This window comes from Coloeus monedula, assembly GCF_965178545.1.
Source record: "Coloeus monedula genome assembly, chromosome: 22".
In the NCBI taxonomy this organism is placed as follows: Eukaryota; Metazoa; Chordata; class Aves; order Passeriformes; family Corvidae; genus Coloeus; species Coloeus monedula.
The window spans coordinates 7,424,602-7,448,993 of NC_138802.1; the positions used below are offsets into that span (position 1 = coordinate 7,424,602).

At 61.6% G+C, this 24,392-nt stretch overlaps 2 protein-coding genes across 2 annotated transcripts; both read right to left on the reverse strand.

The window, feature by feature from the left end:
• Positions 1-579: 579 nt before the first annotated feature.
• Positions 580-10,244, reverse strand: LOC309581188 (protein-arginine deiminase type-1-like; the record flags this gene model as incomplete). Its single annotated transcript, XM_082295643.1, has 16 exons — positions 580-813; positions 929-1,057; positions 1,390-1,469; positions 1,717-1,810; positions 1,901-2,045; positions 3,524-3,672; positions 3,832-3,939; positions 4,022-4,133; positions 5,355-5,458; positions 5,535-5,713; positions 5,827-5,952; positions 7,002-7,119; positions 7,208-7,269; positions 7,350-7,422; positions 8,184-8,364; positions 10,153-10,244. 16 exons carry the CDS (start codon positions 10,242-10,244, stop codon positions 580-582), a joined length of 1,986 nt encoding a protein of 661 aa, XP_082151769.1.
• A 1,405-nt stretch (positions 10,245-11,649) lies between these two features.
• On the reverse strand, positions 11,650-23,431 carry LOC309581146 (protein-arginine deiminase type-1-like; the record flags this gene model as incomplete). The annotated part of the gene is made up of 16 exons (XM_082295591.1): positions 11,650-11,883; positions 11,975-12,100; positions 12,394-12,473; positions 12,621-12,714; positions 12,874-13,018; positions 15,352-15,503; positions 15,589-15,696; positions 16,249-16,372; positions 16,885-16,988; positions 17,069-17,244; positions 17,830-17,955; positions 18,034-18,151; positions 18,852-18,913; positions 20,186-20,255; positions 20,696-20,870; positions 23,340-23,431. The coding sequence occupies 16 exons, from the start codon at positions 23,429-23,431 to the stop codon at positions 11,650-11,652; spliced, it is 1,986 nt and encodes a 661-aa protein (XP_082151717.1).
• Positions 23,432-24,392: the final 961 nt, after the last annotated feature.

The window sequence follows — 24,392 nt, forward strand, 5'->3', positions numbered from 1 at the left end:
TGCTGGGAGAGCTGGGGGTGCTCACCTGGAGAGGAGAAGCTCCAGGGAGAGCTCCGAGCCCCTGGCAGGGCCCGAAGGGGCTCCAGGAGAGCTGCAGAGGGACAGGGGATGGAGGGACAGGACACAGGGAATGGCTCCCGACTGAAGGGGGACAGCCTGCAGTGGGGGATTTGGGATCCATCTTCCCTGGGAGGCTGGGGAGGGGCTGCGATGGAATTCCCAGCGCGGCTGCCCCTGGATCCCTGGCAGTGCCCAGGGCGGGGCTGGACGGGCCGGGAGCAGCCCGGGCCGGGGCTGGGAGCTGTCCCTGCCCGGGCCCCTCCATCCCGTCCCACGCCTCCGTGCGTGCTGTCTCCGTGGGATTTCTCCGCGTGGATTTGGGCCCCGCGGCCCCACACGCTCCCGCTCCCCCCCGGTTCCACCAGCCCAGCGTCCCCCCCGTGCTGGGAGAGCTCCTCCCCAGAGAGCCCCGAGAGCCCCGCGAGCCGCAGCCCCGATTTATTCCCGACACCGAAGGCACTTGGCAGGGCCGGGGGGAGGATTTGGGGCCGGAGGAGCCGCGGCGGCGCCGGGGCCACCTCAGGGCACCACGTGCCACCACTTGAAGGCGAAGGGCTTGCGGCGCACGTTGGTGCCGCAGTGAACGTCCCCCGCCAGCACGTGGTAGGAGAAGAAGTCGTCGATGAAGGTGCAGGAGAGGCCCAGCGGCTCCAGCAGCTCCCGCACGCGCTGCTCCAGGCAGCACCGCCCGCCCACCGCCGGCCCGAAGGGCTTGGGGATGCCCAGGTGGCGGCCCAGCACCAGCATGTTCACCTGCGGCAGCGGGATTCCCTCAGCGACCGCGCTCCCGGCGCGCCGGGCTCGCCCGGGGACTCGCCCGGGGACTCGCCCGGGGACTCGCCCGGGGCTGCGGGGCTCGGGCTCTCACCATGTCCGGGAAAAAGGCCTCGGCCCCGGAGGCGACGTCGCCCTGGAAGAGCTGCGGGATGTCCAGGATGTCCGGCTCGGCCAGGCCCAGCGCGCGCTTCAGGATGTCCCGGTTCCAGCTGATGCAGCTCTGGGGGGACGGGGAGGGTGAGAGCGGAGGGGAGGGACAGGGACAATGGGTGGGACACGGAGAGGGACAGTGGGGTGGGGAGAGGGACGGGGAAGTGCAGGGACAAAGGGAGGGAAGGAGGGACAGGGGGACAAAGGGATGGACATCAGGAGGGGCAGGAGGATGGAGGGAGGGATGGACAGAAGGGTGGACAGAGGGAGGGAGGGATGGACAGAAGGGCGGACGGAGGGAGGGCCGGAGTGCCGGCAGCCGGCTGGAGAGGGGGCTGGTGATGGACGGGGGCACCGAAGGACGCACAGGGGCCGATGGAGCCTCCGGCTCCCCGTCCTCACCTGGGCGTAATTATTGAACCTGCGCAGCCCCTCGTTAGCCAGGATCTCGTTTATGGTCGGCTTGGGCACCTTCTCCAGCCCTGCGGCACAGCGAATTCCCCGGGCTGGGATGAGCCTCCCGCCCCATCCCGGAGCTGCCCCGCCCCAGGGGCTCCCTCCCAGCCGGGAACCAAACCCTGCGGCTTTTCATTAACTCCGCCCCGGCCCCGCTCCCCGGCCGCGTCCCGGGCTCCGTCCGCCCCCCCCCCCCCCACCCCCACCACCACCGGATTTTGCAGGAAAAAGGGAAAATGAAGCCCCGGAGCCCCGTTTTCCATCCTGCCCTACCCTGGAACATCGCGGCCTCGCCGAACCCCTCCTCCTGCTTCTCCCTGAGGAGCTGGTAGCAGGCGCTGGGGCTGGCCAGGAGCAGCCGGAATCCCTGCGGGGCGAGGGTGGGGAGGCCTTTAGGGTCTCGTCCCGCTTTTTGCCCCACCCCGGGATCTGGGATTCGGGATCTGGGATCCGTTACCTTCCGATCGGGCGCGGGGACAAAGGTCAGGAACTCGTCCACGTGCCCGACCTGGAGCCAGTCCGAGAAGAGCTCCACGGGCGCCTGCACCTTCTGCGCCACCAGGAAATCCCGCACGGCCTTGGCCATCCTGCGGCCGCCGAGCCTGGGGGGCACCGCGGGTCGGGGGGCACGGGGGGAGCCCACCCCGAACTCCGAACCGACCCCGAACTGGGAACTGACCCCAAACTGGGAACCGACCCCGAACTGGGAACCGACCCAAAAATGGGAACTGACCCCGAACTGGGAACTGACCCCGAACTTGGAACCGACCCCAAAATGGGAGCCGACCCCGAACTGGGAACTGACCCCGAACTGGGAACTGACCCCAAACTGGGAACCGACCCCGAACTCGGAACCGACCCAAAAATGGGAACCGACCCCAAACTGGGAACTGACCCCGAACTTGGAACCGACCCCAAACTTGGAACCCACCCCAAACTCGGAACTCACCCCAAACTCGGAACTGACCCCAAACTGGGAACTGACCCCAAACTCGGAACTGACCCCGAACTCGGAACCGACCCTGAACTCGGAACCGACCCCAAAATGGGAACTGACCCCAAACTGGGAACTGACCCCAAACTGGGAACTGACCCCGAACTCGGAACCGACCCTGAACTCGGAACCGACCCCAAAATGGGAACTGACCCCGAACCCGGAACCAACCCCAAACTCGGAACTGACCCCGAACTGGGAACTGACCCCAAACTCGGAACCGACCCCAAACTCGGAACCGACCCCAAAATGGGAACTGACCCCAAACTGGGAACTGACCCCGAACTCAGAACTGACCCCAAACTTGGAACCGACCCCAAACTGGGAACCAACCCCAAAATGGGAGCCGACCCCGAACTGGGAGCCAACCCCGAACTCAGAACTGACCCCAAACTGGGAACTGACCCCGAACTCGGAACCGACCCCAAAATGGGAACCGACCCCGAACTCGGAACTGACCCCGAACTGGGAACCGACCCCAAAATGGGAACTGACCCCGAACTGGGAACCGACCCCGAACTGGGAACCGACCCAAAAATGGGAACTGACCCCGAACTGGGAACTGACCCCAAACTGGGAACTGACCCCGAACTCGGAACCGACCCTGAACTCGGAACCGACCCCAAAATGGGAACTGACCCCGAACTCGGAACCGACCCCGAACTCGGAACCGACCCCAAAATGGGAACCAACCCCAAAATGGGAACTGACCCCGAACTCAGAACTGACCCCGAACTGGGAACTGACCCCGAACTTGGAACTGACCCCGAACTCAGAACTGACCCCGAACTCGGAACCGACCCCAAACTCGGAACTGACCCCGAACTGGGAACCAACCCCAAAATGGGAGCCGACCCCGAACTGGGAACCAATCCCGAACTCAGAACTGACCCCAAACTGGGAACTGACCCCGAACTGGGAACTGACCCCAAACTCAGAACCGACCCCGAACTCGGAACCGACCCCAAACTGGGAACCAACCCCAAACTGGGAACCAGCCCCGAACTCGGAACCGACCCCAAACTCGGAACCGACCCCAACCAGGGCCAGGAAATCCTTTTTGGGGGCTGCCCTGGCCCGCCTCACCTGGGGAAGCTGCTGCCGATCAGGATGCGCCCCAGCGGGTACTCCTTGCCCCGCACCGTCACGGGCGGGCTCACCTCCAGATTCCCGAAGGAATCCAGGCTGGAAGCGCCCTCCGGAGCCTGCCGGGCCACGTAGCCGAAATCCGGGCCCTGGGTGGGGGGAAAATGGGAGGAAAGGGTTAAAGAAGCGCTGGGGCTTCCCGAAAGCGTGAGGAACAAAGGGATCCATCGAAGGGATCCATCGAAGGGATCCATCGGGGGTTTGGGCGTGCCCAGGCCGGGGCTCGGCAGCGGGAAGGGGCCGGGTACCAGGATGCTCCTGACGGGAAAATCCTTGAGGCCGCGGTCGCGGGGCGAGTCGAAGACCACGGGGAAGGTCTTGTGGGGGGCCTGGACGTAGCCGAACTCCAGCTCGTCCTGGGAAGGGACGGAGCGGTTTTGGGAGCGCGCCCGGAGCCGCTGCCCGCCCGAGCAGGGGCCGAGTGCCGCCCGCTCCCACCTGGATCCAGCGGTCCTGGCGGTTCTGCGGCGGCGGGCACACGGTCAGCGGGCACTGCGCCCGCTCGGCCAGCGCGGCCACGGCCGCCACGAAGCCCTCGTTGTCATCCACACTGCGGGGAAAAACGGGATTCGGGGGACGAGGAGATGGGGTTTGGGGGAGAAGAAACGGGATTGGGGGGGAAATGCAGGATTTGGGGGGAAAATGGGATTTGGGGGAAAAAGGGGGATTTGGGGGAAAATTAAAACAAGATTTGGGGGGGGAAATTGATTTGGGAAAAAAACAGGATTTGAGAAAAAGCCTCAGATCTGGGGGAAGAAAAGCCAGGATTTTGGGGGGGGGAAATGGGATTTGGGGAAAAAATGGGATTTGCGGAAAAAGAAGGGGATTGGGGGGAAAAAGAACAGGGTTTGAGGAGAAAGAAAATGGGATTTGGGGGGGAAAAAGATGGGATTTGGGGGGAAAAAAACAAACACGGGATTTGGGGAGAAAGAAAACGGGATTTGGGGACCAAAAACCAGGATTTGAGGAAAAAAAAATAGGATTTGGGGAACAAAACCCATGAGATTGGGGGTAAAAAAAAAACAGGATCTGGGGGGAAAAAAAAAAAAACGGGATTTGGGGAACAAAACCCATGAGATTGGGGGTAAAAAAAACAGGATCTAGGGGGAAAAAAACCGGGATTTGGGGAACAAAACCCATGAGATTGGGGGTAAAAAAACCAGGATCTAGGGGGAAAAAAACCGGGATTTGGGGAACAAAACCCATGAGATTGGGGGTAAAAAAACCAGGATCTAGGGGGAAAAAAAACGGGATTTGGGGAACAAAACCCATGAGATTGGGGGTAAAAAACCAGGATCTAGGGGGAAAAAAAACGGGATTTGGGGAACAAAACCCATGAGATTGGGGGTAAAAAACCAGGATCTAGGGGGAAAAAAAACGGGATTTGGGGAACAAAACCCATGAGATTGGGGGTAAAAAAACCAGGATCTAGGGGGAAAAAAAACGGGATTTGGGGAACAAAACCCATGAGATTGGGGGTAAAAAACCAGGATCTAGGGGGAAAAAAAAACGGGATTTGGGGAACAAAACCCATGAGATTGGGGGTAAAAAACCAGGATCTAGGGGGAAAAAAACCGGGATTTGGGGAACAAAACCCATGAGATTGGGGGTAAAAAACCAGGATCTAGGGGGAAAAAAACCGGGATTTGGGGAACAAAACCCATGAGATTGGGGGTAAAAAACCAGGATCTGGGGGTAACAAACCAGGATTTGGGGAACAAAAATGGGATTCAGGCACAAGAAAGGGGATCGGGGAGCACCCAGCACCCACCCGCACACGAAGACCTCGAGCGGCGCCGCCGTGTTGGGCGTCATGATCCAGGGCGCCACGCGGAGCACCACGGTGTCCGTGAAGATCGGCGTCTCCGGGAGGCCCTGGCGCGGCGGCACAAACGCGGTTGGGGTCCCGGCCCGGCCCCGCCGCGCCCCCCGCCCGCCCCGGGGCCGGCACCTTGTCGGGGCTCTCGAGCAGCGTGGCGTGGAAGGACACGAGGCCCGAGAAGCCGACGTCGGGGAAGGCCAAGCCCTCCACGTAGAAGACGCTCTCGTGCTGGTGCCGGCCCGGGCGCACGCTGTAGGCGAGCTTGGGGCCACCCAGCACGTGGCGGAACTCGCCCAGCGCCGCGCTGCCTGCGGGACAGCGACGCCTCGGTGGCACCCTCGCCCCCAAAGCCGTGCCCGGAGCACGGCCCGGGAGGAGAAGGGCCGAGCCCGGCCCGAGGAGCCCCGCGCCGGGCACTCACTGCCGCCGTAGAAAACCCCGACTTTGTCGGCGTCGCCGAAATCCACGTGGAGCAGCAGGCGGTGCCCGGCGAAGATGGGGTGGGGCCCGCGGGTGCGCAGCAGCAGCTGCGACATGTCCTTCAGGTCTGCGGGCAGAGCGGGAAAGGTGAGCCGGGGAACGGGGCGGGAACGGGCTGGGGGGGACGGGAGATCGGGGGGAAGAGGGAGAATCGACGGGAAAGGGGGAAAATGGGCGTTTCTGGCTGCGGTGGAAAGGGGAAGTTGAGGGGGAAGTGGGGAAGTTGGAGGGAAAGGGGGAGAACGGGGGGTTCTGGGCTGTGGAAGCAAGGGGCAAGTGGGAAAATGGAGGGGAAGGTAAAGAAATTGAGGGGGGAGTGGGAAAATTGGGGGGAAAGTGGGAAAATTTGGGGTTCTGGGCTGTGGAAGCAAGGGGCAAGTGGGAAAATGGAGGGGAAGGTAAAGAAATTGAGGGGGAAGTGGGAAAATTGGGGGGAAAGTGGGAAAATTTGGGGTTCTGGGCTGTGGAAGCAAGGGGCAAGTGGGAAAATTGGGGGAAGGTAAAGAAATTGAGGGGGAAGTGGGAAAATTGGGGGAAGGTAAAAAAAATTGAGGGGGAAGTGGGAAAATTGGGGGAAGGTAAAAAAAATTGAGGGGGAAGTGGGAAAATTGGGGGAAGGTAAAAAAAATTGAGGGGGAAGTGGGAAAATTGAGGGAAGGTAAAAAAAATTGAGGGGGAAGTGGGAAAATTGGGGGAAGGTAAAAAAAATTGAGGGGGAAGTGGGAAAATTGGGGGAAACGTGGGAAACTTGGGGGAAAGTGGGAAAATTGGGGGAAACGTGGGAAACTTGGGGGAAAGTGGGAAACTTTGGGGTTCTGGGCTGTGGAAGAAAGGGGAAATTGAGGGGAAAGTGGGAAAACTGGGGGAAAAGCGGGAAAATTGAGGGAAAAGTAAAAAAAATGAGGGGAAAGTGGGAGAATTGGGGGAAGTGGGAAAATTGGGGGAAAGGTGGGAAAATTGGGGGTTTGGGGCTGTGGAAGAAAGGGGAAATTGAGGGGAAAGTGGGAAAACTGGGGGGAAAGGTGGGAAAATCGGGGGCTGCGGGCTGTGGAAGAAAGGGGAAAGTGGGAAAATGGAGGGCCAAGCAGGAGAGCGGGGTTCTGGCGGTGCCAGCACCGTCGTAGGAGCGCACGGCGCTGTCCTGGCTGTCCAGGCCCTCGGCGCCGGGGTCGTCGCGGTCGCAGTTGACCAGCAGGACGGCCCCGTGTCCCTCGGGACCCCACGTCCAGGTGGTCTGGGGGGGGACACGGAGCGGGGCTGGGGCTCGGCCGGGAATTCCCGGGTCCCGCCGGGCTCCGGGGGCTCCCGGCCCCTCGGGGTACCTTGTCCAGCAGCGTCCTGCTCACGGCCCCGCTGCGGTTGACGTCGGCGTCCAGCGACACCTCTGCGGGAAGGGACGGGACGGGGTGGGCCGGGGGAACGCGCGGGGAACGCGCGGGGTTTGGGGCCGTCCCCCCGACTCACCCACGCAGGTGAGGTACAGCAAGGCCCTGCCCACGGGCACCGCGCCCGCCTCCCTGAAATACGAGATCCTGACCTGCAACGAGGAGCGGCAGCTCGGCACCGTGCGGGGCCGGCTGGAACGCCGGGATGCGGCTGGAGTGCCGGGATCCGGCGGGAATCGCAACAGCCAGTGGGAATCCCGGGATCCAGCGGGAATCCCGGATCCGGCGGGACCCCAGCACCCAGCGGGAATCCCGGGATCCACCGGGAATCCCGGATCCGGCGGGACCCCGCGGGCATCCCGGATCCAGTGGGAATCCCGGATCCGGCGGGAATCCCAGCACCCAGCGGGAATCCCGGATCCGGCGGGAATCCCAGCACCCAGCGGGAATCCCGGATCCAGCGGGAATCCCGGGATCCAGCGGGAATCCCGGATCCGGCGGGACCCCAGCACCCAGCGGGAATCCCGGATCCAGTGGGAATCCCAGCACCCGGTGGAAATCCCGGGATCCAGCGGGAATCCTAACAGCCAGCAGGAATCCCGAGATCCGATGGGAATCCCGGATGCAGCGGGACCCCAGCACCCAGCGGGAATCCCGGGATCCAGTGGGAATCCCGGATCCGGCGGGACCCCAGCACCCAGCGGGAATCCCGGGATCCAGTGGGAATCCCGGATCCGGCGGGACCCCGCGGGCATCCCGGATCCAGTGGGAATCCCGAGATCCGGCGGGACCCCAGCACCCAGCGGGAATCCCGGGATCCGATGGGAATCCCGGATGCAGCGGGACCCCAGCACCCAGCGGGAATCCCGGGATCCGATGGGAATCCCGGATCCGGCGGGACCCCAGCACGCACCTTCTCGTCGCCCACGTCCTTGCTGAGGCTGTCCATGGCCAGCAGCAGCTCGGGGCCGGGCGCCAGGGGCCAGCGACTGACGCTCGAGGGCAACTTCACGCTCTGGGAGTCGTGAACCACCCAGAGCCGCACCCCCGGCGTGCCCTGGGCTTGGAAGGACACGGCACCCTTGGGAGCGGAGCTGGAAGGGGGAAAAGCGGTCAGGATCCCGGGAATGGTGAGGGCGGGAATGGGAATTCTGCGAGGAGTCGCTGGGAGGAGCGGTGGGAAACTCAGATATTCCCAGAAAATGCAATTTCAACAAGTCCTGCAATGTGGAATTGGGGTAAAACCTTCAACGGGGAACCAGTGCTGGGGTTCAGAACATCGACGGGTCCTGGCAATGCAAATATTCCTGGAAAATGCAGCTGCAGCAAGGGCTGCGATCTGAAACTGGGAGAAATCCTCCAACGTGCAACAAGTCCTGACATTTCAAATGACCAAAAGTGCTGCAAAATGCAACAAATCCTGGAAAATGCAGCTGCAACAAGTCCAGCCATATTCAATTACGGTAACTCCTTCAATATGAAACACATCCTGAAATTTCGAATATCAGCAAGTCCTGGAAAATGCGAATAATCCTGGAAAATGCAGCTGCTGCAAGCCCTGAGCTGTGGAATTGTTATAAAATCTCCAGTATTATCAAATCCCCAAATTCAGAGTAGCAAGAGCTCCCGGGAAATGGAAATAATCCCCAAAAATGCAACCGCGGGGAGCCCTGAGATGTGAAACTCTGGCAAATCCTCCAGCGTGGAACCAATCCTGAAATGCGGAACAGCTGCAGGTGCTGGGAAACGCCACTGGGCCTGGAAAACGCAGCTGCAGGAGGTGCTGCGAGGGAAATGGGGATAAACCCTCCCGCGTGGAACAAATCCTGCGGCCTGGAATTGCATCAATTCCCTGGACACGCGGCGAATCCCACAAAACGTGCGGAGAGCCGCTCCTGGAAAAGGCAATTCCGACAAATCCCGCCAAAGGCGATTAAAGGCAAATCCCGCCCAAGCCTACGAGCCCTGGAAAAGGCGACGGCGCCGAACCCGCGATACCCACGGCAGGAATCCCTCAAAAAAACCCAAATCCAGTGATTTTCCAGGTGCAAAGCGCTCCCCGTCCCGCCGTGGGAAACGGGAATAAACGGGAATAACCCGCACAGAGATAACCGCAGCCATCCCTCCGGAACGCCCCAAATCTTGGACTGAAATCCGCCAGCCTCCCGAAGGCAGCGGGGACGGAACCCGGCCCATCCCGCGCGGCTCCATCCCGGAGCTGCCCGGCGAGGATTTGGGGCTCGGATCTCCCCAAAATCGGCGTTTCCGCCGGCGGCAGCGCCGAGCGGGGCCGGCCCGGGCCAAACCCCGGCGCTGCGCAGGTCGGAGCTCGCCCCGCCCCGGTTCGGGAGGCCGCGGGCGATGGGCCCGGAGCGAATCCGGACCCGGGAGAAGAAAAACGCGGCTCCAGCCCGGGGCAGAGGGGGAAATCGCAGCCCGGGGCAGCGGTGGGGACGGGAAGGGAGGGAAGTGAACCCCGAGCTGCTGCGGCCGGAGCGGGGTTTGGGGAGCAAAGAGCCGAAGCCGCTGCCCGGGCGCTCCCGGATCTGGGCTGGAGCCAGGGAAGCGGCTCCGCATCCAGCGCCGGGAGGGGCCGCGCGGGTTTCGCTCTCCGCGCTCCCCCGAAAGCAGGAAATATTTATTATTTCATGGGCCGGGATGCGCAGCGCAGCCTTAAAACCCCAAAAAGGGCTTTTGGCAGCCCAGGCGCGGCAGAATCCCGCCTGGAATGTCGCGGTCCCGCCGGAGCCTCCCCTTCCTGCCGGGACCCCCGGGAGCAGCCCCGCGGAGCGGCCGCGCCGCCCCCTCCCCGCCGCGCGCTATTCCCGGCCTTGCACTGATGGGATAAAGGGGGAAAAGCGGCTTTGCTGCCCCGCGCTCACCCGCACACGTCCAGCGACAGCTCGGTGCCCAGCACGCACACGGTGCTGGTGGGGCGCTGCGTGGACAGCTGGACACGGCGCTGCTGGGCCATCGCGGCCGCCCCGGGCACCCTCGGGTGCCGCGCCCGCTGCCAGCGGGGATTTATAAAGCCGGGCTGCTGGGAGGGGATCAGCCAAAGCTCGGCCTAATCCCACCTCCAGGACTGGGTGTGCGCGGGTCCGGCCGGAGCGGGGATGGGAGCGGGGATGGGAAGCGGCCCGGGACACCCACGGGATGCTCCGGGGGGGCTCCGGGGGGGCTCGGGCTCCGCTCAGCACAAAGGGACGCGGTGCGAGCGGTCACCTCCGACCCACGCCGGGAAGTATCCACCGCGACACCCGAGCCGGGCTGGGCCCGCGCCAGCGCCGGGCTCGGCCGGGTTCGGTTTCTGCTCCTGAAGGGTTTTTTTATTCGTTCGGCCGGGACAATGCGCTGGAATTCTCCCCTCCCTCGGGGAGGGCTGCAGGTGCGGAGTGGGCGCTCGGCCGGCTGCTCGGGGCGCTGCCGGGGATGTCACCTGCGCCGGGGACAGCGGGCCCCCGGCCGCTTCAATCGCCCTGGTTTTAATTAAATCCCCGCCCGCGCGGGGCAGAGGGAGCCCTTTGTCCCTGCAGCTGTTCCCGAACCCCCTCCCCGCGGCGTCACGCGCGGCCCGGATTCGATGTCGCTCCTCGGGGCCGGGAATGTCGGCAGGGACACAGCCCCGGGGAAATGGGGTTAGAAATCCGCGTTCGGGGCAAAAAGAGGGCGGGGGAGCGGGATGTGCGGGATGTGCGGGATGTGCGGGATGTGCGGGAGCATCCCCTCCCCAGGTCCCGGGAGTCGGAAGCGGAGGTGCAGCTACGCCGCAGAAATCCTGCGGGGAAAGCAGAGCGCCCAGAACAGCAGCGGGGCTGCGCGGGCCGAGCCGTGCCCGGGGCGCCGGGCGGGTGTCGGCTCCTGGGGCGCTGCCAGGCGGGTGCCGGGCGGGCACGGGGAAGAACGCGGAGACAAAAGAGCGGAGGGAGACGGAAGTTCCCTCCTGGAGAAGGTGCGGAAAGGTAACGAGGAGGGCAGGGCGGGTTCCTGCAGCCCGGGACGGGGGCAGAGCCAGGTTCCCCAGCAGGAAGCGTTTTTTGGCCGAAACAGGGACTTTTGGGGGGTGTTATCAGTCCCACGGCCAGGGACTCCGTGACCCCGCAGCAGTGGGATGGGGCCTGCGCCCCTCGGAGCAGCCCCCTCACCCCGCAGTGCCACCCACCAATCCCAAACCAACCCCCGTGCTCCAAACCGGGCTCCAAAGGACATTTCGGCACCGGGAGAGGAGGGAGGGAGGAAGGAACGGGAGACGGGGAAGCGCTGCCCCCTCGGTGCCTGTGAAGCTTTATTGGCCAAACCCGTGCTTCGGGTGCTTTTCCGGCGCAGGAAATGCACCTTCCCCGTGGTGCAGGAAATGCAGGACCCGCCCGGGGGCCACCTCAGGGCACCACGTGCCACCACTTGAAGGCGAAGGGCTTGCGGCGCACGTTGGTGCCGCAGTGAACGTCCCCCGCCAGCACGTGGTAGGAGAAGAAGTCGTCGATGAAGGTGCAGGAGAGGCCCAGCGGCTCCAGCAGCTCCCGCACGCGCTGCTCCAGGCAGCACCGCCCGCCCACCGCCGGCCCGAAGGGCTTGGGGATGCCCAGGTGGCGGCCCAGCACCAGCATGTTCACCTGCGGCAGCGGGATTCCCTCAGCGACCGCGCTCCCGGCGCGCCGGGCTCGCCCGGGGGCTCGCCCGGGGCTGCGGGGCTCGGGCTCTCACCATGTCCGGGAACAGAGCGTCGGCGCGGGAGCCCGTGAGCACGAAGAGCTGCGGGATGTCGATGATGTCCTGCTCGCTCAGCCCCAGCTCCTGCTTCAGCAGCTCGCGGTTCCAGTCGATGCAGCGCTGGGGAAAGGGCCTGGAGCTGCCATCCCAGCCCTCCCGATCCCACCCGCTGGATCCCGGCTGGATCCTCATCCGCTCCCGGTCCCACCCCATCCCTGAGAACAGCCGCCCCCTGCATCCCCTCTCTCCCTTCAGCTGCCACCTCTGCGTCACTCGGGGTGTGGATCCCTCTCCTCGCCCACTCCGGGCACTCCGGCCATTCCCAGGAACCCCCAATCCCCTCCCTGCGCCCAGGAATCCCCCCTGGAACCGAGGAGAGGGAATCCCCCGCAGTCCAGGGATCCCAGACCCACCTGCACGTGCCGGTTGTCGCTCCGCAGGGACTCGTCCGCCAGGATCTCGTCGATGCTCTTCTTCTCGGTGCCCTTCAACCCTGCGGGCGTGGGGGCATGAGGGACAGCGGGAAGGGACGGTGGGAATGGGCACTGGGAAGGGACACTGGGAAGGGACAGCGGGAATGGGCACTGGGAAGGGACCCGGGAATGCCGTCCCACAGGGCTGTCCCTCAGCCAGCCCTCACCGATGAACTGCGTGGCTTCCCCGTGGCCCTGGCGCTGCTTCTCCCTGAAGAGTTGGTAGCAGGCGTTGGGGCTGGCCAGGAGCAGCCGGAATCCCTGCGGGACAGAGCCCGGCGGTCAGCCCCGGCTGGGGGGGTGAGAGCCCCAGTGCCCGGCTGGGAGGCACCGCGGCCACCGCAGCCCCGATCCCCGCGGAGGGCAAACGGCTGGGAAAGGGGGTTTGGGGGGGCTTGGGGGGGCTGCAGGGGTCGGCACCTTCCTGTCGAAGGCAGGGACGAAGGTGAGGAACTCATCCACGTGGCCCACGGTCAGCCACTCCGAGTACACCTCCAGCGGCGCCTGCACCTGCTGCGCGTACAGGAAATCCCGCACGGCCTTGGACATCCTGCGGCCGGACGCCCTGCGGGCACAGCGGGCAGCGCGAGCTGGACACTGCGAGCTGGACACTGCGAGCTGGACGGGGCTGCCCTGCCCAGAACTGCCCAGAACTGCCCCAGAACTGCCCTGCCCAGAGCTGCCCAGAACTGCCCTTCCCAGAACTGCCCAGAGCTGCCCCAGAACTGCCCTGCCCAGAACTGCCCAGAGCTGCCCTTCCCAGAACTGCCCAGAGCTGCCCTTCCCAGAACTGTCCCAGAACTGCCCTGCCCAGAACTGCCCAGAACTGCCCCAGAACTGCCCTTCCCAGAACTTCTCAGAACTCCCCAGAACTGCCCTGCCCAGAGCTGCCCAGAACTGCCCCAGAACTGCCCTTCCCAGAACTTCTCAGAACTCCCCAGAACTGCCCTGCCCAGAGCTGCCCAGAGCTGCCCAGAGCTGCCCCAGAACTGCCCCAGAACTGCCCTGCCCAGCGCTCCCCAGAGCTCCCATTCCCAGCGCTCCCCAGAGCTCCCATTCCCAGCGCTCCCCAGAGCTCCCATTCCCAGCGCTCCCCAGCGCTCCCGTTCCCAGCGCTCCCATTCCCAGCGCTCCCGTTCCCAGCGCTCCCAGCGCTCCCCGCCGGCCCTCACGAGGAGCCCCACTGTAATCCCGTTTTCCTGGGAGGAGGCTGGAAAGGGCCCCGGCTCTGTTACGGACACTCACGGGTTGAAGTGCACAGAATAATCGAAATTATAGGTGGTTTATGCTAATACGGATTTATCTGCCTGATGCCTCAATTATGTGTTATTATGTCTGTTATGTATGGATATACCCCTATATATTATATATAAAGTCTGTTTATAGAGACAAGTTATATAAATATATATTATATATATATAAAATATAAACGTTATATAAATATATATAAAATATATAGATGTCATATAAATATATATATAATATATATAACTTATATGAATATATATTAAATATATAAAATATAAACGTTCTATAAATATATAATATATATATAAGTGATATAAATATGTATAACATATATAATATGCACATGTTCTATAAATATATATCATATATAGTACATACGTGTTATATAAATATTTATGATATATGATATATATACTAAATATATTTAGTATATATAAATATATATTGCTAGATCCCTATATTATAGAAATATATCAATATATCTCCTGTGTTTCAGATAAATAAATCCATATATCCCTATATTTTCCATAAATACATCGATATAGCCTAATATTTTCCCTGAATGCATCGATTTATCCCGATATTTTCCCTGAGTGCATTGATTTATCCCAATATTTTCCAGGAATACATCGATTTATCCCAATATTTTCCAGGAATGCATCGATGTATCCCAATGCTTTCCAGGAATACATCCATTTATCCCAATATTTTCCCTGAATGCATCCATTTATCCCAATATTTTCCAGGAATACATCAATTTATCCCAATATTTTCCCGGAATGCATCGATTTATCCCAGTATTTTCCAGGAATACATCGATATATCCCAGTATTTTCCCGGAATGCACGGATGTATCCCAATATTTTCCAGGAATACATCGATATATGCCAATATTTTCCAGGAATACATCCATTTATCCCAATTTTTTCCCGGAATGCATTGATTTATCCCAATATTTTCCAGGAATACATCGATATATCCCGATATTTTCTCGGAATGCACGGATGTATCCCGGTATTTTCCAGGAATACACCTCTAGCCCACGTCCATCCCTCGGGATTGCCGCACTCCGCGCCCCGCTCTGCTCGGGCACCTTCGGGTTTAGGTTTTTCCCACCCCCGACATTCCCAAATCCCTCCTTCCTGGGGTGCGGGGGCGAGCTTTCCTCAGCCAGGCGGCAGCGGGGAAATGGGAAGGCGTTAATTAAACCCCGGGCGATAATCAGGGGCGGCAGCGGGGAAATGGGAAGGCGTTAATTAAACCCCGGGCGATAATCAGGGCCGGCCGGAGCCCCGCGGGCGGTTCGGGCTCGGGGCGGGCTCGCTGCTGCTTTTTCCCCGACAATGCCGTCCTTTGTGGGGCCCCGGACGGAGCTTGGTTCCCCCGGCGCCGCCAAGCGCCGCCCGCCCCGGGCACAACAATAATTCCCAGTCATCCCGGATCCCCCGCTGCTCGCCTCGAAAGAGCGAATCCGAGCCGGGACGGGCGGGATTGGGGTGAAAACGGGAGCGGCGCGGGGGTTTGTAGGGCTGGAGGCACAGCCGTGGGGTTTGCTGGTGAAATCTGGGATCTGGTGGGGATTGGGCCCCGGGGTCCGCTCCGGGGAGGGTTTTGGGGCCGGCCCGCGCTGCAGAGGGAGGGGCGGCTCACCAGGGCAGGGGGCTGCCGATCAGGATCCGTCCCAGCGGGTACTCCTTGCCCCGCACCGTCACCGGCGGGCTCACGTCCAGGTTCCCGAAGGAATCCAGGCTGGTCACGCTCTTCCCGGGGGGCTCCCGGGTCACGTAGCCGAAATCCGGGCCCTGGAAAAGAGGGAAGCGGTGCCAAGGACCTTCCACGCGGGCGGGTTTTGGGGCGGAATAAGGGGATTTCAACGCAAGGACGCACCAGGATCTTCTTGAAAGCAAAATCCTTCAGGCCTCTGTTCCGGGGAGAGTCGAAGACCACGGGGAAGGTCTTGTGAGGAGCTTCCACGTAGCCGAACTCCAGCTCATCCTGTTTTGGGAAGGAGAAGAGGAGAAGGAGGAGGAGAAGGAAGGCTTTGGGGGTGATAGCAATCTCCACGAGGGATGTGGGGAGGGTGGGGCAGGACATGGGACGAGCCTGGCAAAGCCCAGCCTAAACCCGTGGGGAGGCTCCTGCCCGGCTCTCCCGGGGTGACGCCGCAGCCAGGGCGTCCTCCTGGGGTTCTCCTGGCAGTGGGGACCCTCCTGGAAAGCCCCGTGGGGTCCCTCAAGCCGTGGCCCGTGGGGTCCCCTCCTGCACTGGGGTTCCTCAAGCCGTGGCCCGTGGGGTCCCTCCTGCACTGGGGTCCCCCTTGCCATGGGGTCCCTCTCCCGACGAGGTCCCTTTCCCGGTGCCCCGCTGCGTCCCCGGTGCCAGGCCAGGCTCCCTGGGCACTGTCCCCGTCCGTGCCACCACTCCCTGTGCCTCAGTCCCGGTTCCCCGGTTCTCTCCTGGCATTCCAGGCGCTCCCCAAGCCACAGGGGTGACACCGGGAGCCCGTGAGGGACCCCGAGAGCCCCGCGCGAGGCCGGCGTGGCTGACCTGGATCCAGCGGTCGCTGCGGGTGTCCTGCTCCGAGCACACGGTCAGTTTGCAGTTGGCTTTCCTCAGCAGCACCCGCAGCCCCTCCATGAAGGCCTCGTTGGAGTCCGAGCCCTGCTTGATGCTGGGGGGACGGGCAGGGACTGGGGCTGCGAGGGGATCACGGGGAGACCCCACAGCCCCGGCCCCGCAGCTCGTTCCTCGTTCCTGAGCACCCCGGGCAACGCTCCTGCCTGGGATTGGACCTGCAGAGGGAACTGCAGCCTTTCTCCTTGGGATTTAAACACCCCGGGCAACATTCCTGAATGGGATTGGAGCTGGAGAAGGTCCTGCAGCCTTTCTCCTTGGGATTTAAACACCCTGGACCTGCAGAGGGAACTGCAGCCTTTCTCCTTGGGATTTAAACACCCCGGGCAACATTCCTGAATGGGATTGGAGCTGGAGAAGGTCCTGCAGCGCTCCTCCTTGGGATGGAAATGACTCCCACAGTGCCAGCTGGTTCCCTTCCCCAATATTCCCAGCAGGGAATGCCCAAACTCTGGCTCACCGACGGCTGCCACTCAGCCCGGAAGGGTCGGGAACTCCTCCCTGGGGCATCCCCCAGGGCAGGACATCGCGGGGGGACACCCCTCCTACCTGCACACAAACACCTCCAGAGGCTGCTGGGTGTTGGGCGTCATGATCCAGGGCGCCACGCGGAAAACCACGGTGTCCGTGAAGATCGGCGTGCCCGGGGAATCCTGCCGGGGCCGGGACAGAGCTCGGGAACTCGGCCACGGGGGGGGTTCAGGAGGGCGTGCGTGGGGCCGAGCTCCCGTACCTTGTGGGGCACCTCCAGCAGGCTGGCGCTGAAGGACACGAGGCCGGAGAAGCCCCTGTCGGGGAACGCCAGCCCCTCCACGTAGAAGGTGCTGTCCCCGAGGCCGGCGCGGTCCAGCACGTAGGAGAGCTTGTCCGGCCCCAGCACGGGCTTGTAGTGCGGGTGGGAGTCACCGCCTGCAGAAAGCCCCAATTCCCAGCCCCGATTCAGCCGCGGGCCCGCAGCGGGGCCACGCCGGCAGCAGGAGGAGGTGGCCGGTGCCAGAGGGCGGCAGAGGAGCGGGCGTGCCTCCTCCTCCTCCTCTTCCTCCTCCTCCTCCTCCCTGGGAACACACTTGGCCTCGCCGGGACGAAGAGGGCTCCGTCCCCTCGGGTCCAGCCCTTTCAAGGTGCGTGGCTCCGGCTGAGCATCTAATGATACCCTTGGCTCCCCTGACCTGATTTTCGGCGCGGAGCTGCCAGGGATCCGAGTGTTCAAAAGCGAAGGGCACTGCCCCACGGGATGGGCTGCTTGGCTGCCTGGATCCCTGCCCGTGGGGGTTCCCGCTCCATGGGAACGCCGGAATTCCAGCACCCTCGCTGGGAAAAGCCTCTTTGGAGCCTTCTCCCCCTTGATTTTTCCCCATGCAGCCCCACCTTGTGCAACAGCAGAGGGGCTTTGGGCGTAAAGGAGCGTTTACAGCAAATTGGGGTGCCCCAATGAACAAACCCTGTGGGGCCGGCTCACCTGGGGGTCCTGCAGGAGAGGGGGAAGGTACTCACGGGTGGCGTGGAAAACCCGCACTTTGTCCGCGTCGGTCTCGGGGACGTGCAGCACCACCTGGTACTCGGCAAAGACGGCGCTGGGCCCCCGGGTCCGCAGCAGCATCACGGACATGTCCTGCAGGTCTGGGGCACACGGGGGACACGGAGGGAGGGGATGGAAGTGGGAAAGCCCCCAGGGAGCCCCTCAGGACCGCAGCCTACCTGCCGGCGTCCGTATGTCCGCCTGGCCGCTGTCCGTGCCCCCCGCGCCGGGGCTGTCCCGGTCACAGTTGACCAACAGCACGGCCCCTTGTCCATCCGGGCCCCACGTCCACTTGGCCTGGAGGAGAAGCACCAAGAGAGGACGGGAGCACCATTTCCCCCATCCCGGGCCGAGGAAAGCCCCGCCGGCTCGGAGGGGAGCCCGGCCACGCAGCGAGGAGACGCCAGCGCCGCTTCCAACGCGCTCCACTCCCCAGCAGCCGCTTCCAGCAGGGCCTGCACCGACTGCTCCCAGATCTTATCTTCCAACGAGGCTGGAGGCGCCTTCCAGCCTCGCCTGGACACGGCTGCAGCGCTTGTGGAAGCTCAGCCCATCTCGATAGCCAATTTGCGCCGCCGATCGGGCTGCGGTTAATTAGCCCGGCTTAAGTGCCTGGGCTCATGCAGATGTGTGGCCAAAGGGGGAAATCTCCTGCTGCTTGCCAAACTCATTTAGCGGCACCTTTGGGGCCCAAAAAGGAAAAGAAAAATAGAAAAGAAGAAGCAGAAGCAGACGAAGATGAACATGAAGATGAAGACAAAGAAGAAGGAGGAAAAAAAGAAAAAGAGAAAAAGAAGGAGAAGGAGAAGGCCGAGTGTTTTCTCCTGTGGGATCCTCGGTGCCAGGCTGGAGCCGCGGGAGGTTTTGGTGTGGAATAGGCCGAGGATTTGCCGGGTCGTTTCCCTTACGCAGACACCGCCCAGCTCCCTCTCCCTCCTGGAGATGTTCCAGGAAGAGGCTGCGAACGGATCCGGCCTCCCAGCAAAGCCCTCGCTACCTTGTCCTTGCCTTTGCTCTTCACTCGGCCACTCCGGCTCACGTCCACGTCCAGGGACACGTCTGGAACAGCAAGAGAGCCACGGGCAGGGGGATGAGCTCTCGGTGCCGCTTTGGGCTCCTCCTCGGCACTGTCCACGAGTGACCCCACACCAACCCCACCTTCGCGCCCCAAAGCTGCTCCAGACCCAACAGTTCCAAGCGTGACAAGAAAATCCAACCCAACGGCTTTCCCACGACTTTCCCTCTTTGATCTCCAGCTGTCTCCTCTCATTTTGGTTCCCCCAGCAGGGACATTCCCCACTTCTTGGCAGATATTACATTTTCATGGCGGATTTTACGTTTTCATGGAATATTTTACGTTTTCACCGATTTCCTTTTGACTGTTGTGTTTTCCATGAAGCCAAAACGCGGCGGAGGCACACAAATGTGTTTTTGCCATGGCTGAGTGAGCTCCTAAATAATTCCTAGGGAATCTGAGAAGGGCTTTCCCTCACGGAGCTCTTCTTGCCCGAAGTTCCTGCCTCTGCTGCAGGGATCTGCCAGCACCCTCATCCAAACCCCACCTCAGTCCTAACCCAAGAACTCCTCCGGATGGGACACACGGCGTGTGGAAAACACAGGGACTGAGGCAGAGCTTGTCCTTTCCTCGGCACAGAGAGGAGGACATGGAAAAGCTGGAAGGGAAACTCTAAACCTAACCAAGAGAAGAACATTGGGAAGGCAAAATCCCTGTGGCCAGTGGTAGCCCCAGACGGCTCCAGTGGGGCCCATCAGCCACGGGACGTGGGAAACCTTCAGCCTGTCCAGGGGCAGCTTTGGGAGGCGTAGGCACGACTCGAGGACACGGGAACGCCTCAGAAAAATCCCAAATTTAGGATAATTAATCCATCCACGTGGAGGCTTCTGCATCCAGACTGGTTGTCTGGACTCCCTCTGCGGCCAGCAGGGGAAAGCAGGCACTTGGAGGGAATGATTCACCTCATCCCAGACTCCTGAAACAGAGCTCTAAAGCAGGTCAGGCACGGCTGCGGTGCCGATTCCTCTCCCCTCGCTGCCGCGGAGGGCAGAGCTGGGGGAGAAGATCTCCGGTGGATCCTCTTCTCCCAGAGGCACGGCCCTGGCAGGCCCAGGAGGACGCTCCGTGCGTGCCACGGGCGGGGCCGCGGCCCAGCCTCCGTCTCTTGTGCGCCATATAAGGCAGCGTAATCACGTTTTAATTATTTCCCTCTTCCTCGTCAGCATCGGTGAACACCCAAACCTTTATTGCGTGTGGCCCCCAAGGAATTCCAACCTCGTGGATCCCAAGAGATGAGGATTTCATGAGGCACCTACCGACACAGGTGAGGTACAGCCAAGCCACCGCCAGCTCGTTGCCCTCCCGGTTGTAGTAGGAAATCTTCACCTGCAAAGACATCCCCACGCCGTGACCCACATCCCACCGGGCTGGCGGCATCCCCGCCCTCCCAGGAGCCCTGGGAAGGGCCCCACAAGGATCAGAGTCCAACCCCTCCTGCCCAGCCATCCAGGAGGTTCATCCGAGCCATCCTCCATTACCCACGGTTCTCCAAGCCCTCTGTGAAAATCGGGCACGGCAAAAGCCCAGCTTGGGATATCTTTTGTTGCCTGGCACCGACTTTTGCAACTGCCACAATGTCATCGTCAGAGCACCGAGTGGGATCTTCTCCTTCTTGGTTTCATTTCTCCTCAGTGCCAGTTACACAATTCTGCTCGAGTTCTTTCCCCCGAAAACCACCCTGGTGTCAGCTTTACTGAGAAATCCTCGAGCTTTCCCAGGAAGTTTCCCTTATTTCCCCCACTTCTGGCACTCGAAAAGCACCTGACCTGGTTGTCGTCGATGGTCCTGCTGGTGCTGTCGATGGTCACCACCACCTCGATGTCGGGATCCAGGGGCCACCTGGAGTCGGCCGTGGGCTTTGTGGCGGGGCTGTGGATCATGTGCACCGTCACCGCCGGCGTGGCGTGCACGTCAAAGGACGCCGCACCCCTGGGGGTGGACCTGGAACACACCGGCCTTGGGTCAGAGACCACGGGAGCCAAATCCCGGAACCCGGAATTAAATCCCAGCCACGACTGGGTGGGAAGGGCTCCAAGACCATCCCTGGCTGATGAAATGTGTCCTCACGGTGTCACATCTCTGCGGTGGCATTGAGCAAGCACGGCTCCCACTGCAGCTCCGGCACGTCCGGCCGTGGTCAATCCCACGTCCGACCTCCCTCCACAACACAACAAAAACCCCAAAACTCCAGCATCCCGTGACAAAACCCCGACGGGGCCGAGCCAGGATCATTGTAACGCCAGCCATGCGTGGGGATGGCTGTTGTGGGGCCATCCCGTGACGCGGGGGATGCTCGGGCTGGAGCGCAGCCTGGAGCTGGGCACGGAGCGCCCGCGCCCGGCTCCGTGACATCCTCGGGAGCCTTTGAAGTGCTGCTCCCTGCTCATTACAGCCGCTCCATCCCGGCAGCTCCGACCTGCTCCCGGCTCCCCCGGCCGCATCCCAAGGGGAGCGAGGTGGGAAACTTCACCAGCGAGAACATAAAACACAACATCAAAACCCCGCCGCGGCAGATTTCGCCCCGGTGTTGCTCTTGGCACGGCGTCCCCGGTGCCTGCAGCGGCTTGTGAGGAGATGAAAGCATCGCCCGGGCTTGGCTCCCCCAGCAGGGACGTCCCCACTGCATGGCAGATTTTACGTTTCCATGGCAGATTTTACGTTTCCATGGCAGATTTTACGTTCCCCTGGCAGATTTTACGTTCCCCTGGCAGATTTTACGTTTTCACCGATTTCCTTTCGACCGTCGTGTTTTCCACGAAGCCAAAAGGCGGCGGAGGCACAAAAACGTGTTTCCACCTAGGAAATCTGAGAAGGGCTTTCCCTCACGGAGCTCTTCTTGCCCCGAATCCTGCCCCCATCACTGGGGGATGAGGGATCCCGCGGGTTTGGGGCCGTTTGCTGAGGGTTTGCGGCCCTCCCACCTCAGGGGGCTGCCGGATCCCCAACAGGCTCCACGTTCTGCCCCAAACAGCCCAAAACTCTGTGCATCCATCACTAAATTCCTCCCAGCTGGTGCTCCCCAGGAATGAAATGATCCCATTTTTTCACTGGGAGAGCCTCCATCAGCTGCTGTTTGGGACCACGGCTCAAATTTGTTACCAAGAAGCCAAATTAGCCCATTTGGGGGCTCTGGCTCCGTGTTTAAATAGGGCTGAGAGGGCTTTGAGGACAAAAAATTGCAGATATTAGGTTTTCTATATTCCCATCTGAACGAGGGGGGGGGAAATGAGGCAGTTTTGGGGCAGCCAAAGCTCTCTGAGGGGGACGGTGGCACGTCCTGGGCCGGCCCCAAGACACCATCCCAGTAATTGCGATGCCGACTGGCTGGGGCTGTGCTCTCTGTCATTAGAAATGGGATTTATTAAATAATGACACTGTAACAGCAGCGTAGGCACGGCCTCCTATCTGCCCAATAAACCTCCCCATGTTTCATCCTGGAAAAATCCCTTTTCCCGGCCCTGCCCGTGCACGGCCGCCGCTGGATTTTCCTCTGCCCGAGCCGCGCGCTTCATTCTCGCTCCCGTTTTAGCTCCGAGTTGCTCGGCTGGAATTGCTCTTGCCCAATGTTCTCAGAGCCAGAAATAGACCCGGGCTTAGCCGGGGTGTGCTCAGGCTTTGCCTCCGAACCATCCCGGCCCGGCTCTGCCACGACGCCTCGAGCCAACATCCCTCCTTTGGATGAGCTCCCTGTGGGGCATCATCCCCAAAAATGAGCTCCCTGTGGGATTTCATCCCCAAAAATGAGCTCCCTGTGGGGCATCATCCCCAAAAATGAGCTCCCTCTGGGATTTCATCCCCAAAAATGAGCTCCCTGTGGGGCATCATCTCCAAAATGAGCTCCCTCTGGGATTTCATCCCCAAAAATGAGCTGCCTGTGGCATTTCATCCCCAAAAATGAGCTCCCTGTGGGGCATCATCCCCAAAATGAGCTCCCTGTGGGATTTCATCCCCAAAATGAGCTCCCTGTGGGATTTCATCCCCAAAATGAGGTCCCTCTGGGATTTCATCCCCAAAACGAGCTCCCTGTGGCATTTCATCCCCAAAAATGAACTCCTTGTAGGATTTCATCTCCAAAATGCCAAAAATGAGCTCCCTGGGGGACATCACCCCCTAAAACAGAGCCTTGGGGTGAGCTTCCAGTGGGACATCATCCCCTAGAGCACACCCAGTGGGACATCATCCCCTAAAACAGACCTTGGGGTGAGCTTCCAGTGGGACATCATCCCCTAAAATTTGGGTGAGCTCCCCGTGGGACATCATCCCCTAGAGCACACCCAGCAGGACCGGTCCCTCCAAACCCTCGGATGAACTCCTGACGGGCTCCGGGTCCCTCTCCACCTGCTCCTGCTCGGAACCAAGGGCAAGCCCATCCCGTGGGAAGCGCCGGGACGCGCCGGTGCCGAGCCTTACCGGCGCGTGTCCAGGAAGAGCTCGGTGCCCCGCACGCAGACGCCGTGGGTGGCGTGGCTGGTGGACATCTCCACGACGTGTCGCGGGGCCATGGTGCCGCATGGGAAGGAGGCTCTGCCGGGCTTTGTGGGGAAACCAGCAGGACTGGATTAAAAGGCACGGGAAGGTAACTCCTCCTTCCCGGGATGACGGGGTTCGGCCAGGGGACCCTGGTCTCCACCTCCACCACCCCGCTGGGGAGATGGAGGAGATAGGGCAGCCCCCGGGGCACAGGGGTGCGATGGGGGGGTGGCAGCACCTCGGCGGGGGTTTGGGGGTGGTTGCCCTCTTTCTGTTCCTTCCCGGCTCCGTCTCACAGCCCACAGTTCGTGCAGAAGCCTTCCCACTGCCCCGGCAGAGCGGCGTGGCTGTTTGGGGTTATTACAGTGCTGTCATTAAAACCGGGCATTTTCTTGAAAACACCCCGAATTTTCCAGGCGGCCGCTCTCCGCGCGGGTGACTCACGGCCCCGGCTGCAGCAGCAGGGCCATGCCCGAGTAAAGCCGAACAAAGGGAAATGTTTGCTCAGGTCGGTCCTTCCCATCCCAACCATCCCGAGGACGGGAGGGACGGGGCAGGGAGAACTGGTTACGGGGCAGGCAGGGAAGGGGAAAACAACCAGCGGCCAGCAACGAGAGGCTTCCCGAGGAAATTAAAAGCTCGCCGTGGTTCACTCGGACCTCGAGGTCCGGGGGAATGGAGGGGTTTTAGGCCGAGATCCCGCAGGAAAATCCGCTCTGCCGGAAGGTGTCGGTGCCGGAGATGCCCGTCTCTCTCCGGGCTGTCCCGGAGGGTTTGCCTGCCTGCAAGGAAGGGAACCAGGCCAGATCCCCCCGGCTGCAGCGGCAGGGAGTCCCTGCCACGCTGGGGACGGAGGGAGCAGCTCCAGGGTGTCCCGCTGCTCCACGCCTCATCCCCCTGGGAATGGGGTGGGATGTGCGCGGGACAGGGAATGGGAAGGAGAGGCTGGGAAGGGAGAAACCCCTTTGGGGAGCAGCGGGAAAGGCGCAGGCG